This window comes from Xiphophorus couchianus, chromosome 6 (assembly GCF_001444195.1).
Source record: "Xiphophorus couchianus chromosome 6, X_couchianus-1.0, whole genome shotgun sequence".
Lineage (NCBI taxonomy): Eukaryota > Metazoa > Chordata > Actinopteri > Cyprinodontiformes > Poeciliidae > Xiphophorus > Xiphophorus couchianus.
Window position 1 is genome coordinate 23,857,607 of NC_040233.1, and position 14,644 is coordinate 23,872,250.

At 34.8% G+C, this 14,644-nt stretch overlaps 2 protein-coding genes across 3 annotated transcripts; one reads left to right on the top strand and one right to left on the bottom strand.

The window, feature by feature from the left end:
* The first annotated feature begins 32 nt into the window (after positions 1 to 32).
* Positions 33 to 8,305, top strand: mettl17 (methyltransferase like 17). Of its 2 annotated transcripts, none has more exons than XM_028021567.1 (14): positions 33 to 210; positions 1,325 to 1,466; positions 1,551 to 1,703; positions 2,595 to 2,682; positions 2,796 to 2,877; positions 2,963 to 3,036; positions 3,115 to 3,209; positions 3,289 to 3,359; positions 4,680 to 4,787; positions 5,429 to 5,497; positions 5,585 to 5,635; positions 5,710 to 5,802; positions 6,567 to 6,763; positions 7,827 to 8,305. In XM_028021567.1, exons 1-14 carry the CDS (start codon positions 52 to 54, stop codon positions 7,927 to 7,929), a joined length of 1,485 nt encoding a protein of 494 aa, XP_027877368.1. In that variant the 5' UTR covers positions 33 to 51; the 3' UTR covers positions 7,930 to 8,305. The 2 variants fall into 2 exon arrangements, with proteins under 2 accessions (XP_027877368.1, XP_027877369.1); XM_028021568.1 differs by lacking the exon at positions 33 to 210 and adding an exon at positions 236 to 259.
* Positions 8,306 to 8,576: 271 nt separating this feature from the next.
* Positions 8,577 to 13,857, bottom strand: sdr39u1 (short chain dehydrogenase/reductase family 39U, member 1). The gene is made up of 6 exons (XM_028021569.1): positions 13,687 to 13,857; positions 13,083 to 13,189; positions 12,850 to 12,932; positions 11,080 to 11,201; positions 10,832 to 10,984; positions 8,577 to 9,403 (listed from the first exon to the last, which is right to left on the bottom strand). Exons 1-6 carry the CDS (start codon positions 13,700 to 13,702, stop codon positions 8,970 to 8,972), a joined length of 915 nt encoding a protein of 304 aa, XP_027877370.1. The 5' UTR covers positions 13,703 to 13,857; the 3' UTR covers positions 8,577 to 8,969.
* Between the last annotated feature and the right edge of the window lie 787 nt (positions 13,858 to 14,644).

Genomic DNA, 14,644 nt, shown 5'->3' on the forward strand with positions numbered 1-14,644 from the left:
CATTCGGTCTAAGGGGTTCCTCTTTAGTAACTGATCGGACTTATTTTGTTGATGCTCAGCTATCGTACGGTGTGCTTTACGAAAGCGTGGATCAAAGTTGTTCATTTAACGGTGTTAAAGTTTATTTCTGATACCGAGAACATGGCGTCACGGAGTTACGGAGCCTGTTTTCTTTGTCATCGAGCGGCGGTGGTGAACATAATGTTCAGGGTGGGTGCAATTAGTGGCTGTCATTGAACGCAGCATCTTTACAATGGAGGTCAGATGATAGGATTCTTTAAACATTTGCCTCTTTCGAACAATATTTACCTTATTTTATTAAATTTATTCAACCTTCTCACCAGTAATATTTGGAAACAGTTTAGAAATATTTAATGCTAAGTTTGGATATTGTTAAGGAAATATGATTATTTTTAATGCTTAATACAGTTAATCTTAAAAGATATATGGAACACTCTTATTTTGAACAGGTTTGTGTTAAGCATTTAAAACTAAACCAGATGGGTAAGTATTCAGAGACACAGGAACCAAATGCAGATTAAGGGAGATCTCTCAATGGGACCCCCACTGTGAGGCCGGGCCACAGGCGAAGCCATAAAATTAGCATTTTCCTTGGGAGACAGGGACGTTAGATTTCTCAGGTATCTGTGAGGTCTTATCTCAGGATCGTTCTGTACTCAGAATGACCGTGGGAGCCACGGGGGGTCAGAGCGGTCAGAGCGCAGCAATCAGCTATCCGCTCTTTTGTTTTGGTAGAAGGCAGATGGTCCTTTGATCTTTGCGTAGATTGAGGGGAGTTTCCAAGTTTCTCTGGGAGTTTCCAGTTGGCCAACAAGAGGAACGCCTAGAATGCATAAATTAAATAGGAAAACACCCACTCAGTATAAAATTTAGTGTCATCACTAAATTGTCAGAAAGTTGCCATCTTTTTGCTTTTTTGCATTGGCTCTCTCTCCAAAGACGTCTTTGCTGTTTGTCTTTGTTTCGTGTTTGTTTTGTCTCCCCTTGTGTGTCTTTATTTTATGAGAAAAATGCATATCTCTGTTCCTCTGCAGCTTTGTTGTCGATTGCTTTGTATGAGATTAAACTCTGTGATCTGTGACGTCAACGCGCAGTGTGGTGGTTCCACTTTCTAGCGGCTGCCCTGCCCGCTGAGAGGACCCGGGTTTTAAGGAAGAAGACGAGCCAAACGATTTGTCTAAAGTTTTTAATAATTATTCTTCCTTCACAATATCTAGAAATCTTGCAATTAAGAACACTTTATATACTAGATTAAATATCTGTTTTAATACAAAAGTTGACTTTTTTTTTTTTTCCTTTCCAGAGTGTGAGTTCAGCAGCTCTTCCTCAGCCTAAGGTCGATTTCCTGAAAGGAGAACTTCACAGAAAGCATCCAGGTGTGACCAACCTGAAGACTGTCCGGCTACCCGAACATCTCCAGCTGGCTGCACAGTCCATCATTCACAGTACGTTCACCAGCTGGAGAATGGTTATCCGGAAATGAGACTCGCTGCGTTCCTCATTCATTAACTTCATGTTTCCGTCTACAGGAGTTCGGGTGCCTCAGTTTGTAGAACGTTCTCAAAAGCTCACAAACTTCCTGTGGAGCCGGAAGAGAGCGGTGGAGGATTTGATGCTGAGGCAGAAAGCTGTGAGCATGGAGAAGGAACTGTGGGAGAAATCCGTGCAGAACATCGGAAGAGGTGAAGGATTGAAGGCAGTTCGTGATAATAATCCATACAGTTCCTTAATTTTAGGTGCTTATAAATTAGCACAAAAGACCCAATTATTAAGCTAAAAAAGGACAATACATGATTAATTATAAATAAAAAATCCCCCTAAATTTGTTGTGCATCTGTATTTTGCTGGTTTCATAGAGGCAGTAGATTTTTTTTATTATTTTGTTTTTTATGTGTTATCAGCGTTGGGGGGGGGAGTCAAATTCGCTACAGAAACTTTAGATTTCTTTGTGTGCAAAAGCATTAAAGCATTTTACTTCGACTTCACAATTACTCATAATTTTGTGTTGGATAATCACAACAAAAAAATCCCCATAAAACACGTTTTCATTTATGGCTGCACCTAGGCCTGTCATGATAACAAATTGTCCCAGAAGGTTTCACAATAAACGATAATATTATTGCTTTGAGACCATTTTTAGGTAATTTAATGGTAATAATGGGATAATAATGCAAGAACACATTCTCAATTATCAATAAACTTTAAATTCTAATCAACATTTAATACTGGAACTGGAAGACATTTTAAACATCCAAGATAAATAAAACAAAAATAAAATGTCTTGTGAAGTCTCTGTAAATAAAATTGTCCTTCATTAAAAAGGGGCTGGTTGAGCCCAAAGCAACAGACTGATGGCTTTTGTCATCCAGTTTTTGATAGAAAGAGAGAAAAACTATAAATCATACAAATGGAAATGATTGAGAAAATGTCAATGCAATTAATTCATTTATTACTTAAAACCTGTTGCACAATGACACGTTCAAAAGGCTGAAGGTGTAGGAATTCTTTTTCAAAGTGTGTCTGAAGGCTTTGACAAAACCAGGAGTAATTAATTAACTGTGATCTTTTTGCAGATGTCGATGAACAGCTCCTGGGGGATCGCATCAGGAAGAAGGTTTTGTCGGAGCTCAGAAGAACGACGTATCGCTGGACGCCCCTAAAGTAACCGTGCATGCTGCTTGATTTAAGCTTAGATTAGTTATTTATTGGAGCAGCCACGTCTCATAGCTTTCAGTTAAAGGCATATAAATATCTCTGGCTGCCTGGTGTTTCAGGTACGATGAAGAGCTGAGCATGGTGTACATGGCGGCTCGGCTGGCTGGAGGCTATGCAGCAGTGAGGAGAGCTTTAAATGAGGTAGGTGTAGAGAAGATCACGTCTCCTCTAGCTGTTTCTATCAACCCTGAATTAATATTTTACTTTTTTTGTTGATTTTATTCAGATAAAGAAGCGAGATCCTTCATTTGCTCCTCAAACACTTCTGGATTTTGGTTCTGGCTTAGGAACTGTCGCCTGGTTGGTGTGCAAACTGAAACTTTTATTTGTTTGGCTGAAACTTAAATGATATATTGAGTGTCTCTCTCCGTCCATCAGGGCGTCTCACTCGTGTTGGGACGACTCTTTCAGGGAGATGGTGTGTGTGGACAGCTCTGCAGCGATGAACGTTTTGGCCGAACAACTTCTCAAAGGCACAGAAATGGATTTTAAAACAAATATGTCTCTTTTTAAAGCGAGATGTGTTAAATTAGTTTGCTTTTTTCTGTGCAGGAGATGATGAAAGAGCTCAACCGCACATCAAACACGTTTATTTCAGACAGTTTCTTCCTGTCTCTCCTAAGGTCAGTTTTAGTCCAAGAAAAATATAAAACCAACCACTAACAGGTTTCTGTGCCAACCATGTTTATTGGCACCTCAAATATGTGCAAAAATCTTTAAAATAAAAACATTTTTTATTGAAGTAACAAAATCTCACATTCAACAATTCCTGAAAATTAAATATTAGTTGAATCCAGTGGCGTCCAATCGCTCAAATTTCTGCTTAAATCCTCGTAATTAGTAATAATTACTTAAGAAATCTGTCCATCTTTTCTTGTTTTTTTTTACATTTTCTGACTAAATGGAGGAAAAGTGTTTTAGTTTTTGACATTTATGAGTTCCTTTTGCTAATTGTACCTTAGAGGGACAACAGCTAAGACTGCTCATAATGTACAAAGCAGGTATCTGAGCTCACCATGAATGTCTAATATACAGTCAAAATGAGTAAATTAGAATATTTCTGATGGGTTACGTTTTTGTACGTTACTTAGTTTGTTAAATTAAACAAATCATATAGATTAATTTCTCACAGACGGATGTTTTCAAGCCTTTATTTCTGTTAATTATGGTAATTTTCTGCTTCCAGGGAATAAAAAAAACAACATTTAAGATCAGAATAATACATCAGGACAGTTAAAAATAACCAAATCTTTAGAACAGAAATGTGTGCTTAATGAAAAGAATTTGCTTGAAAACTGTTATTTTTTTAGCGGTGCTTTCAATTTGATGAACTTCATTTGTAATTTACTGAATTAAGTAGTAAACCTTTTAACTGATCCATACAAGACAAATAATCTGAAAGTAAAATAATATTTTTGCTTGTTAAAGTATTATAATCTTATTTTATCTATTTATTTTTAAGCATACTACTGCAGTGTCTTCAGTATCTTGACTTAAACTTGCTATGCTGTAAGTTAATAATATTAAATAAATATTTAATATAGTAAATGTATAATATCATTGAATGCACTCCCATATTCCTATGCAGATGCATATTTATCTTCTTTATATATATATATATGTATATATATATATATATTTTTTTACATTTCCTCGGCTGAAGGTTTTTCTTAAATATTAATTTTGTATCAACTCAACCTTTATTTAACCAGATGATTGAGAACTAGTTTACAACTCCAACCTGGGACTGAGGCACCAGTAAAAGCAACAAAATAAGTTACAATTATTTCAAATTGGAATAATTAAAACCCGGAAACATTTAAAAATGGCCAGCTTTAAAACACACCTAACAAAAATCAGTAGCTGAAATCTGTTATTAAAGTAAATGTTGCAGGTTGTTTTTTTTTTTAATGAAACCCTGAAGGTCCAGGTTCTCTCTGCAGGTCCAGTTCGATTTGGTGGTGGCAGCTTTTACCCTGTCAGAGCTTCCCAACGTGAACGACCGGGCGGACGCCATGACGACGCTCTGGAGGAAGACGAACTCCTACCTGGTCTGTTCAATCTGGGATTTATCTGCTGTTATATTTATATAATACACACAAGGAAAAATTTAATAATTTTGTTGCAAATTTTTAAGAGTTTATTATAATAAATTAATAACTAAATAAACAAACGCAAGCATAAAATAACAGTACTAGATATTATAAAGGAGATTTTAACAATAACAAAGAAAATTTCTAAAATTCTCAAAACAAATGAATCAACTAAGTGAAAAGAAATCAATTTATTTAATAAAAATAACTATTAAATTTAAATGGTAGCAATAATAAAGATAATAATATATTTAAAAAACAAATGTATACATAAATTAAAAAAAATATATCATTTAAATAATTACCTAAATAAAATAAACATTTCTTGATTGTATAATAATTTGGTAGTTATTATCTAAAAATAATAAAAATAAAAGAAGTAAATAATTAAATATTTAGTAAATTTCTAATGAATAAATAAATCTATGAATTTCAAGAGGAAAATAAATAAGAGTATAAGGCTTAGTATTCGTTTTCATCAGAATAATATTATTAATATCATTTATTTAAATTCCAAATAAGTACTTTAATTAAAGTAATGAATAGTAGATTTGCTGATTAGATTAATGATTAACTAATAATTGAAATGTTTGTTTTAGGTCCTGGTGGAAAATGGTACCAAAGAGGGCCATCAGATGATGCTGGAGGCCAGAGACGTTTTGCTAACGGTACTCAAGTATTTCACAAAACAGTGAATCAGTCATTTTGATTAGTAATGTTAGCCCAGTGTAGTAATCCATATTATTGATCTCCAGAAACAGGAAAAAGTCGTTCATGACCCCAGACCAGCATCAGTGTTTGCACCGGTAGGATTAAAATAAGTTTTAAAATCCAGCAGCTTCAGGGTCTTTTTGTTGATAATCTTTGCTTCTGTTCTCAGTGCCCTCATGAAATGATGTGTCCCAAACTGGCCCAGAAACCCGTCACGCCCTGCAACTTCCACCAGCGCTACCATCCTCTTCCTCTGCCAGGGGTAAAACTCCTCATCTGTAAATCCGCCAAGCAGGAAATCAGGAGTAACTGTTCATTTTTTAGCTTAAAAATACATTTTTATGATGAAAGTAAATACTTTTATGTTGAGAGAGAAGGCCTGTCGCAACAAATCAAGGAATCGCATGATAAACTGAAATGAGCTCATTTGCATTAATTATCGTTTTTCTCTCTTTCTACCAAAAACTGAAAGTCCTCAGTTTGGCTCTTTGGTCTCAACTAGTTCTTTCTTTAAGGATAATTTTGTTTACAGAGACTTCACAACTAATTTTCTTTGCTGTTTCTGTTGTTTTGTTTATTTATTTTGGATATTTAAAATGTCTTCCAGTTCTAGCTCATTACAATGTAAAATTTATGGATTTTTGAGAATGTGTTCTTGCACTATCATGCCGTCATATTACTTGAAAATGGCCTCAAAACAACAATATTATCATTTATCACAATAATATCCTGAGTAATTTATCCACCAGCAAAATTTCTTAAAGTGACAAGCCTGGTTGAGAGTAAATTTGTTGCAACTTTTGTCAAGATTTTAAATAAAAATCTTGCATCCGAAAAAAATTATTACATTTAATTTTCACTAAAATAACACAAGAAGTTGTTTAATTGCTTTGTTGACATATTAAGTGTCTGATCATCCAGACACAAACTTGTCATGATAGAAAAAAACAATTGACAGGTGAGCATTTTGTTCATCAAAGCTTCAATATTTTCTCAATCACTGTTTGTTTTTTTTTTTTAATTCAGAGGCATGAGTGTCAGACAGAGAAGTTCAGCTACCTGATCCTGAGTCGAACAGAACCGGCAGAGCCGACACCAGAAGGTCTGGACTGGGGCCGGCTGATCGCGCCGGTTCTGTGCAGAACGCGGCACGTCCACTGCCACGTGTGCCGCTCCGACGGACGGCTGCAGCACATGGTGGTGACGGCACGGAAACACAGCCGGTAAGAAAAACCGCTGGGCTGTGATTATGGTGTGAAAATTATTATCAGAGGATTTGAAAACCAGGGTGGATCTCATTTTATATTGGTGACTATTTAGAATACTCCAGTCAAAAAGAAAAGTGGTATTAAGAAGCAAAAGACACGTTAATTGGGGTAAAACTTTAACTATTTTATTCATTTTAATGTTATTTTTGTAATGTTATGTTTGTGTGTCAATAATAAGTTTTACACAAAAAAATGTTAAATAAAAGGAGTATTAATTGAATTTATTTTAACAGTAAACGTAGGAACTAGATTTTAAAAATAGTCATTTAGTTGAGTTTTTTTTTACTGTCACAGATTAAAGGAAAGGATGACTTCCATAGTTATAATTAGATAAAATGATGATAAATATTTTAAATAATGATTATTAAATTCAGTTATTACTGAATTTAATAATTCAGTAATAACTGACAGAGTTATTACTCTGTCAGTTATCATAATAAGTCTTTTAAAAAAATACAATGTAAAATATCAGATAAATTTAAAATCTTAAAAGTAAACAGTTTAAACATTGGATTTGACAATACCAAGATTTTTTTTAAAAGTGTCTTTTTCTACATTTGTTTTATAAACTTACTAACAACAATTATCTCTTAAATTGGATTTTTTTCTGTATTTATTCAGATTTTATTTATATATTTCTTGCATAAAAAACTATTAGTACTGAAAACATTTTAATATTAGGTAATATTGAGCCTTTCTCCGAGCTCCAGTAATTATTTTTTGTTTATATTTACTAGCAACTTTTTATGGAGCGGAAAGTTCCTGGGAATAATCAGATGTAATGTAGTAAAAACTGGCAGAAAATATTCTTAGATTTCATTTTAGGGCAAAAACCTCTGTCTCATTTTTTAAAATTATTATTCTCAAAAAGTTAAAAATACAAATTTGAGAAATGCTCCACAAATGTCATAATTTATTTCTTTTCTTACTGGAGAAATTAACAATACTATTTCAGATTGATCAGCTTGAAGAATATTTGTTGTGCGGTTTTTATCTGAAATAAATTGTGTTTTTTCAGAGATATGTACCGCTGCGCGCGGAACAGCGAATGGGGAGATCAGCTGCCGATTGTTGAGAATGTCAAAGAAGAGACGAAGGTCCACAGCGACTCGGAGAGCTGATTCAGATGAAAACCTGGACATTTTGGACTTCCTGAGTATTGGAAACAAAAATATCACTTTGGATTAGAATCTACTTTCTTCTCTCTGTGTTTTGTAAATCACAGTAGGTATGCCTCCATTACACATTTACATATTTTTATTTGCTGCCATTGTCAATAACTCATTGATTATTTTGTTTTTGAGTCTGATTTGCATCCAATTAAAGTTTCTTTTTAAAGATGTCAAAATCAAACTAACTTACAACCTTCAGACGCTGCAGATGAATATATTTGTTTTGCCCGATCCAGCAGTTGAATCTGATCATTTCTGCTATCATGTGATCTTAGTGTTATATTTTCAGATAAGTGCATGTGCTAATAAAAATGTTTAACTCTTATTTGCTAACAACAATTAAGGGTGTAACCTTTTCACAGCTATGTTGAGAAGCAGAAGGCTATGCCACTTCCGAGAGGTTATTTTTGCTAATTTGCTTCATATGCATCATATTGAACTGAGAGAAGAGGGTTAAACATTAAATTTTAAAGTGTCTATAATTGATGGGGACTGAAGGAAGGAACATTTAGGCAACTCAATATTTAGTTTTATCTACATGAAAATTTTTTTTTGTTGTCTTAGTGGTCTCAGAAAGCTCCCATGGGATCAAAATAATTTCATTTTTCATCAGTCAAGAGAAGGATGAACACTTATTTCCACAACGTTGGTAAACTCTCCCAACATTTTATGTAAAAGGGTAAAAAATTAGCTTTCAGAAGCCGAATCTACGTTGTTGACCCATAACACTAGTAAGACATGGTGATGTTTATTATTAAGAAAATAAATAATTATTTACTATTAATCAGGCATCTCTCATCTAATTGTGGGGTTTTATTAATGAGAGTGAAAACATCTGGTGAGTTATTTTATTTAATGTGAAAAAAGTCCCATTGCCTTAAAACGAAGCAGCTTACTTTTTATTTTTTACCAATATATAGAAGGCAGTAAATGATTTTCATTCATGTTTTTACAGAAAAGAAGATGAAATAAATTTCCAATATTAGTTATTAACTCCCTACAATCTGTTTCAGAGCTAAGGTCAAGTCTGGGTACTCGAACTGATATCCAGACTCTAGTGTTTTCAGGGGAATGACTTTCTGGCCCTTTGTGAGGATCACAGCCCTCTCTGAGCCCAACATGGCGCTCAAGACGAACTCAGGAACGGGAAAGATCGTGGGCCGCCTCAGGATCCGACCCAGCTCCTTGGTGAACTCGTGGTTGGTGGTGATCGCAGGTGCAACTCCGTTGTACACCTGTGGTGAGGGGGGCGGGGCTTCGGTGTTCCTTAGGGGCTCCAGAGAGCGAGCGATGATTCCTGCCAGATCCGAGACGTGGATCCAGGGGAAAGGCTGCCTTCCAGAGCCCAACGTACCTCCGAGTCCGAGCCAGAAGGGCAGCAGCATCTGCTTCATAGCACCGCCATCTCGACCCAACACTGCCCCTAGTGGACGGAAGGAAGAATGAGTGAAATAACGTCTGTCCCTTTAAGAGCTACAATCAAACTGCAGGTGAACGCGACGCAAAGTTTTAGTTGTGCTTTGTTTTTATTAGTCTCATTCGTCTTGTTATGATTTTCTGACAATCATGTGGGCTGCCATTGTTGAATAAACTTAAAAATCGATCCATAGACGGCGGGATCCGTTATTACTTCCTAAACAGTGCGCTGCTGTGTGACGTCAGCGCATGTGCGTCGCAGTTGTAAACCGTTCACAGACATTTGAATGCGGTCACATCCAACGAAATAAAAATCGGATTTCAGCAATAAATAGATAAATAAATAGGTAACTAATCGGAATTGGAGGTGAATGTAACACATGTGTTTTTTTCTTTTTAAATCTGATTTGAATAATTTTATAATTTTTTTCTCTCACTTTTTCCTTAAAATTAAATAACAAATGATAGAAAATATCTTCAAAAGCTGGCTTTTATTTCAGTCAATCCTCCTGTGAGTTGACCTGAATTCAAAGTTGAAATTAATAGAAAGTGTAAAACATGCTCATCACATAAATGGGTTTGCTAACTAAACAATGGAAACCCAAGGATTATATTGGTGGAAAATAAATCCAGATTTTCCAAAGATTAAGTCTTGAAAAATCAAATAATCAATAAAATCAATTTATCGGCCAGCCTCAGTTACCGGTATCAGGGTGCATAAAGAGTTTTTAGAACGTTACAGGACCATAACCATGAAAAATTTTCTAAAGTTTCCTATAAGTAACCTGACAGCTAGAAAAGACATGCTGTCTTTTTTACTTGAAAACTAATACTAAAAAAACAAATACAACTTTTTGCTTAATATTACATATTGAAACAATATATATTATTGAGATAACATTATTTTAAATGTAATATTTTATTTTGCAGGAGTAATTCAATATTTTTAGAAGTTATTTTTCCCCCATTTTTTTAGGTAGTTATATTTTTTACCAAACCATTTAGTAGAGGTTGTGTGAAAGATTTTATTTTATGCCTTTATGCCTAGTTTCTAATTGATGCTTTTCTATTTAAAATTGTGCCCTATATTCTTGAAATAAATACACAACTTGTTCCACAAAACTTGACTGAAAATAACATACTGAAAACCAAATTGTGGAATCAACAAGGTGATTCACAAAGAGAAATAGCCTGATAAGCATCTTAGACCCTATGTTATCTTTATATTCTGGACAAAAAAATCACCCAAAATAAAACTTTGACAGACCTTTAGAAAAGATGGAGATTGTGGATTAAGACCTCAGTCTACAAAAATGTCTGGCTCTTTGTAAGTAACTAAAGAAACCAGAGGTGATTTAAAACTTTTGCATATCTCTAAATGGGAGTAGGCATGAACAAATCTCCCTCAGCTTCTTTACAGCCCCTCTGAACGTACCGGCCCGAATGACGACTTGTTTGGTGGTTTTCGCTGCGTTCTCAGGAAGAAACGCTGCAGCCTCCCACTCTTTGACGAGTTGTGAGAGGAGGTCAAAGGGCGTCCACTCACTGTCTTCTGTGTACTCAGTTGTGGGACTGGGTTTGTAGCAAGCTGTGAGTCAACGAGGAAAACCAGACAAAATCAATCATAAATCTGAATCCCATTTTGTGCCTTTTGCAGCAGTTAGCAACCAGGTGGACCCGTACCTATACCGGATACCAGAACCCAGGAGTGAGGAGGGCTGGAAGACGCAGCGATGGCTTGAGACAAAGCTTTAGTTGTGTCAATACGACTGGAGAATAAATCCTTTTTATAGCTTTCATTCCACCTGGAAGGACAAAAAAATTAGGTTATAGATCTGATTTAAAGTACAACATGACTGAAGGATGTTACTAATTCAAGGAGCCAAAAGCAGGATACATTTTGAAATACATAGAAATACCAGAAAAGGCAAGGTAGCGAATTTACACTATTGTTTTTATTACATTATTTTAAACACTGTTTAAAAACTATTCCAACTATTTCTAACCCCTTATATACAAGGTTCAGTAAAGCCTCTTGTGAGCAGATAATATAAACTCTAAAGCATATGGTTTTTCACATGATGCAAATAAATAAAACAGTTTTAGGTTAAGGTTTTCAGCAGGTTACTATGAAGCACAAATCCTGAGGTAGAGCAGTTTTAAAAGTGATTAAAATCAGGCTTTGTTGCTAAGTAAGCAGTACTTACACACCGTTCATGAATAACATTCAACTTTCCCAGCCTTGTTTTCCAAAATTCACAACTATTTTCAAATAAATAGAAATATTCTTTGTTAATATGGTGGAAATATGGATGGGGTCTATAAAAGCTGTGAAAAAATATATTTCTATCATCACAGTTGCGTAGTAATAAGTTACATTTACTTTTACAACTTTTTAGGGGGAAAAATACTTTTAGGAGTACTTTTACTATGTTGTACTTTTTACTTTTGCTTGAGTATTATATTTATGGAGTATTTCTACTCTTACTTGAATAAAATGTCTTGAATATCTACCCGCTGAATGAAAAACAAACATGTTTTCACCGAACATTCGCCAGACACAGACACACACCTGCAGCTTTTGTTAAAGTTTATAAGTTTTGTATTGAAAGAAATTGATTTGGAAACATTTTCTTTTGCCTGTGTTAGAATAATTATGTTTTGTTATCATTCTTACATAAGTAGTTACCAGTTTGATTTTCATTTAAAGGTTTGGTATTCACACCCCAGAGAGGAGGAATTTGTTAAACCGTGTGAAAGACAAAACTTGCTTTTTCCCTAAACCTTGAAGCTGCAGCTGCTTCTTATCTTGGGATCCTCCTTAAACTGCTTGTGTGGGGAATGTAGTTCTTCCTTGTTTCAGAATAGCCATTCTTTGATTCATCACTCTCCCACATTTCACTCTTGACTCCCTTCTTTCTCCTGCTTAATAAAAAGACAGGAAACAATGGAAATGTGGGAAATACTTCAGGCTCTGCTGCAGGGAGTCAGAACGCATGGTAAACACCTTGAAGAAGTGGTTTGCTGTGTTTTCTCCTTCTGCAGAAGCTTGGTTGAAAACTCATAAACGTTGTCTATGGTTCTTTCTTTGTATTTAGGTAAACAAAATACCTATCAGCCTGATTTTGTTATTTATTTTGATAATTTCATCAGTTACTCAGTACTTGAGTAGACTTTATACCAAATACGTTTTTACTCATACTTGAATCATTTCTTGGATGGCAACTTTATACTTTTACTTGAGTGAAAACAAGTTGTGCTACTCTAACTTAAGTACAATTTTAGGGTACTGTGCACACCTTTGTCTATCAGATAGCTAAAATTTGGTGGCTATGTTATACTTATTACATACAGAAAAATGTGTTGTAATTGTTTTTCTATCATTGTGATGGAAATAGGCTTCAAAACCAAGTCAGATTACAATAAAAACTTTTTTTTTGGGCGGGTTCTCACCATCGAAGGGGGTTAAGAACATTCTCTCCTGCCAAGTTGACGGCACCATCACAAGGCGGCAGACCGTGAGACTCCAGTTCTTTCTGCAGGAGCAAAAAGATACAATTCAAGAAATTACAGGCATTTTTGCGTTGATAGAGAAGCAAAGTAACATTGTAGAAAAGGAAATTCCCTGTTCATTATTATCCGTCAAGAGAAGGTAATGATTGAGGAGCTGAACCTCCTGGTCATACCCATGTTATCCTTCCTGGACCAGGCTGACGGGATATCAACGTGACCTCGTGACCTTTGTCTCTGAGCAGGCGTGTCAGCTCACGACCCACAAAGCCAGAGCCCCCTCCTGAGAGACAGACACAAATCAAACATACAGACTGTAAGCTTGAAAGAAAATAGTAAATCGGGAGAGATAATTTTACAATATATCAACTTTAAGAAAATACCATCTAAACGTATCACTACAACGTTAATATATTGCATAATACACTAATTAATGAATTATTTCATGCTTTAAAGTATATAGTTGTGCTGACATCTTCAACCCCCCCAAAAGGATCGAGCAGCTGTGAATAGTGCGCATGCGCACTTTACATGCTTACAAAACAAAACACATGCGTGAATTTTGCTTAAATAACAAGGAAATTCAAAATACAGCGATCTCGTTTTATCTTTCAACTGACGACAGGATTTTAAACGCACCTGGATTATCTGTTGCATTAAATATCAATTCAATCCAGGTTTTGTCAGCAGCCCTAACCTTAGCTTAGCAAGCTAGCTTGAACCATTTTGGCCTTTCTGAGAATTTAAAAATAAACAGATAACTGCAATAGCTTTTCTTACCGATTAAGACTCTCATTGCCAAAGGTTTCCACCCAACGCTGACTTTAAATCCCTCAACGTCGCCTCTATTAACAGTTTTCTCCTCTGTCTGTCACTCTTAAGTTCTTACTACGCTTTTTTCTCCCTCTTTTGGACCAGTGGGCTTTCCGTACTACAACATGGTGAACTACATTTTGTAGTTTTTTCCCCCTTTTTTTATTCGTTGGGAAAATCTGCCACCTACTGGTTTTGTTGCGATATTTTAATGTACTGTAGTAGAAGGACGGTTACTGAATGTGAAAACTCAATAAATAGATTCATTTATCAGATTTTTTTGTGTTTTGATAACTAAATAAAGTACAAGTCTAAGTCTAAGTCTATGTAATACTTTTCTTCCACTTCAAATTATGTTGTATTTTGAGGTCTTTTATCACATTCAATTTGTGCATTACAAATATGCATGTATTTGGATTATTTGTGTGTTGGGAGTTTACCACGTGTTATTAAAATGGAAAAACGTGTTTATATTTAGGAGAATACCTTTAGATATAATTGCCAGTTTGGGATCATTTTGATTTAAAAAGACTTGGATAGGTTTTTATAAATTTTACTTCCTTTTCTTCTATTTCAGATTTGATTTTATGTTGTTTTGATGCATATTTTTGGTTGTTTTCTTGTAAGTAATATTGCCTGTGTATCAGTTTAATAATTCAAATATATTATATCCTATACAGATAAACAACAAAACTAAAATACTTTAAAATACAAGAAAGATGATGGTTGTAGTAGCAAAAAAAATTTTAAATGTTCATAATTCAAATTATTGAACTGACCAATCAGAAAGAGTCAATTGATAATGGAGTTGTTGAGACAATAAAGCAGGTTTATTTTTATGGATATTGTTTTGGTATCCAATGAATATTTAAATATGATGTGCAGTGAACAAATTTAATATTTTGTAATTGTTTCTATTTCAACT

Excerpts from the sequence above, each read along its gene's own strand:
- mettl17 (XM_028021567.1), top strand. The coding sequence starts at position 52 with ATGCTCAGCTATCGTACGGTGTGCTTTACGAAAGCGTGGATCAAAGTT. Across the intron at positions 1,467-1,550 it reads TGCACAGTCCATCATTCACA|GAGTTCGGGTGCCTCAGTTT; the intron begins GTACGTTCACCA and ends TTCCGTCTACAG. Across the intron at positions 5,498-5,584 it reads CCAGAGACGTTTTGCTAACG|AAACAGGAAAAAGTCGTTCA; the intron begins GTACTCAAGTAT and ends ATTGATCTCCAG.
- sdr39u1 (XM_028021569.1), bottom strand. Across the intron at positions 12,933-13,082 it reads GTCCAGGAAGGATAACATGG|AAAGAACTGGAGTCTCACGG; the intron begins GTATGACCAGGA and ends TTGCTCCTGCAG. Across the intron at positions 9,404-10,831 it reads ACAAGTCGTCATTCGGGCCG|GGGCAGTGTTGGGTCGAGAT; the intron begins GTACGTTCAGAG and ends TCCGTCCACTAG.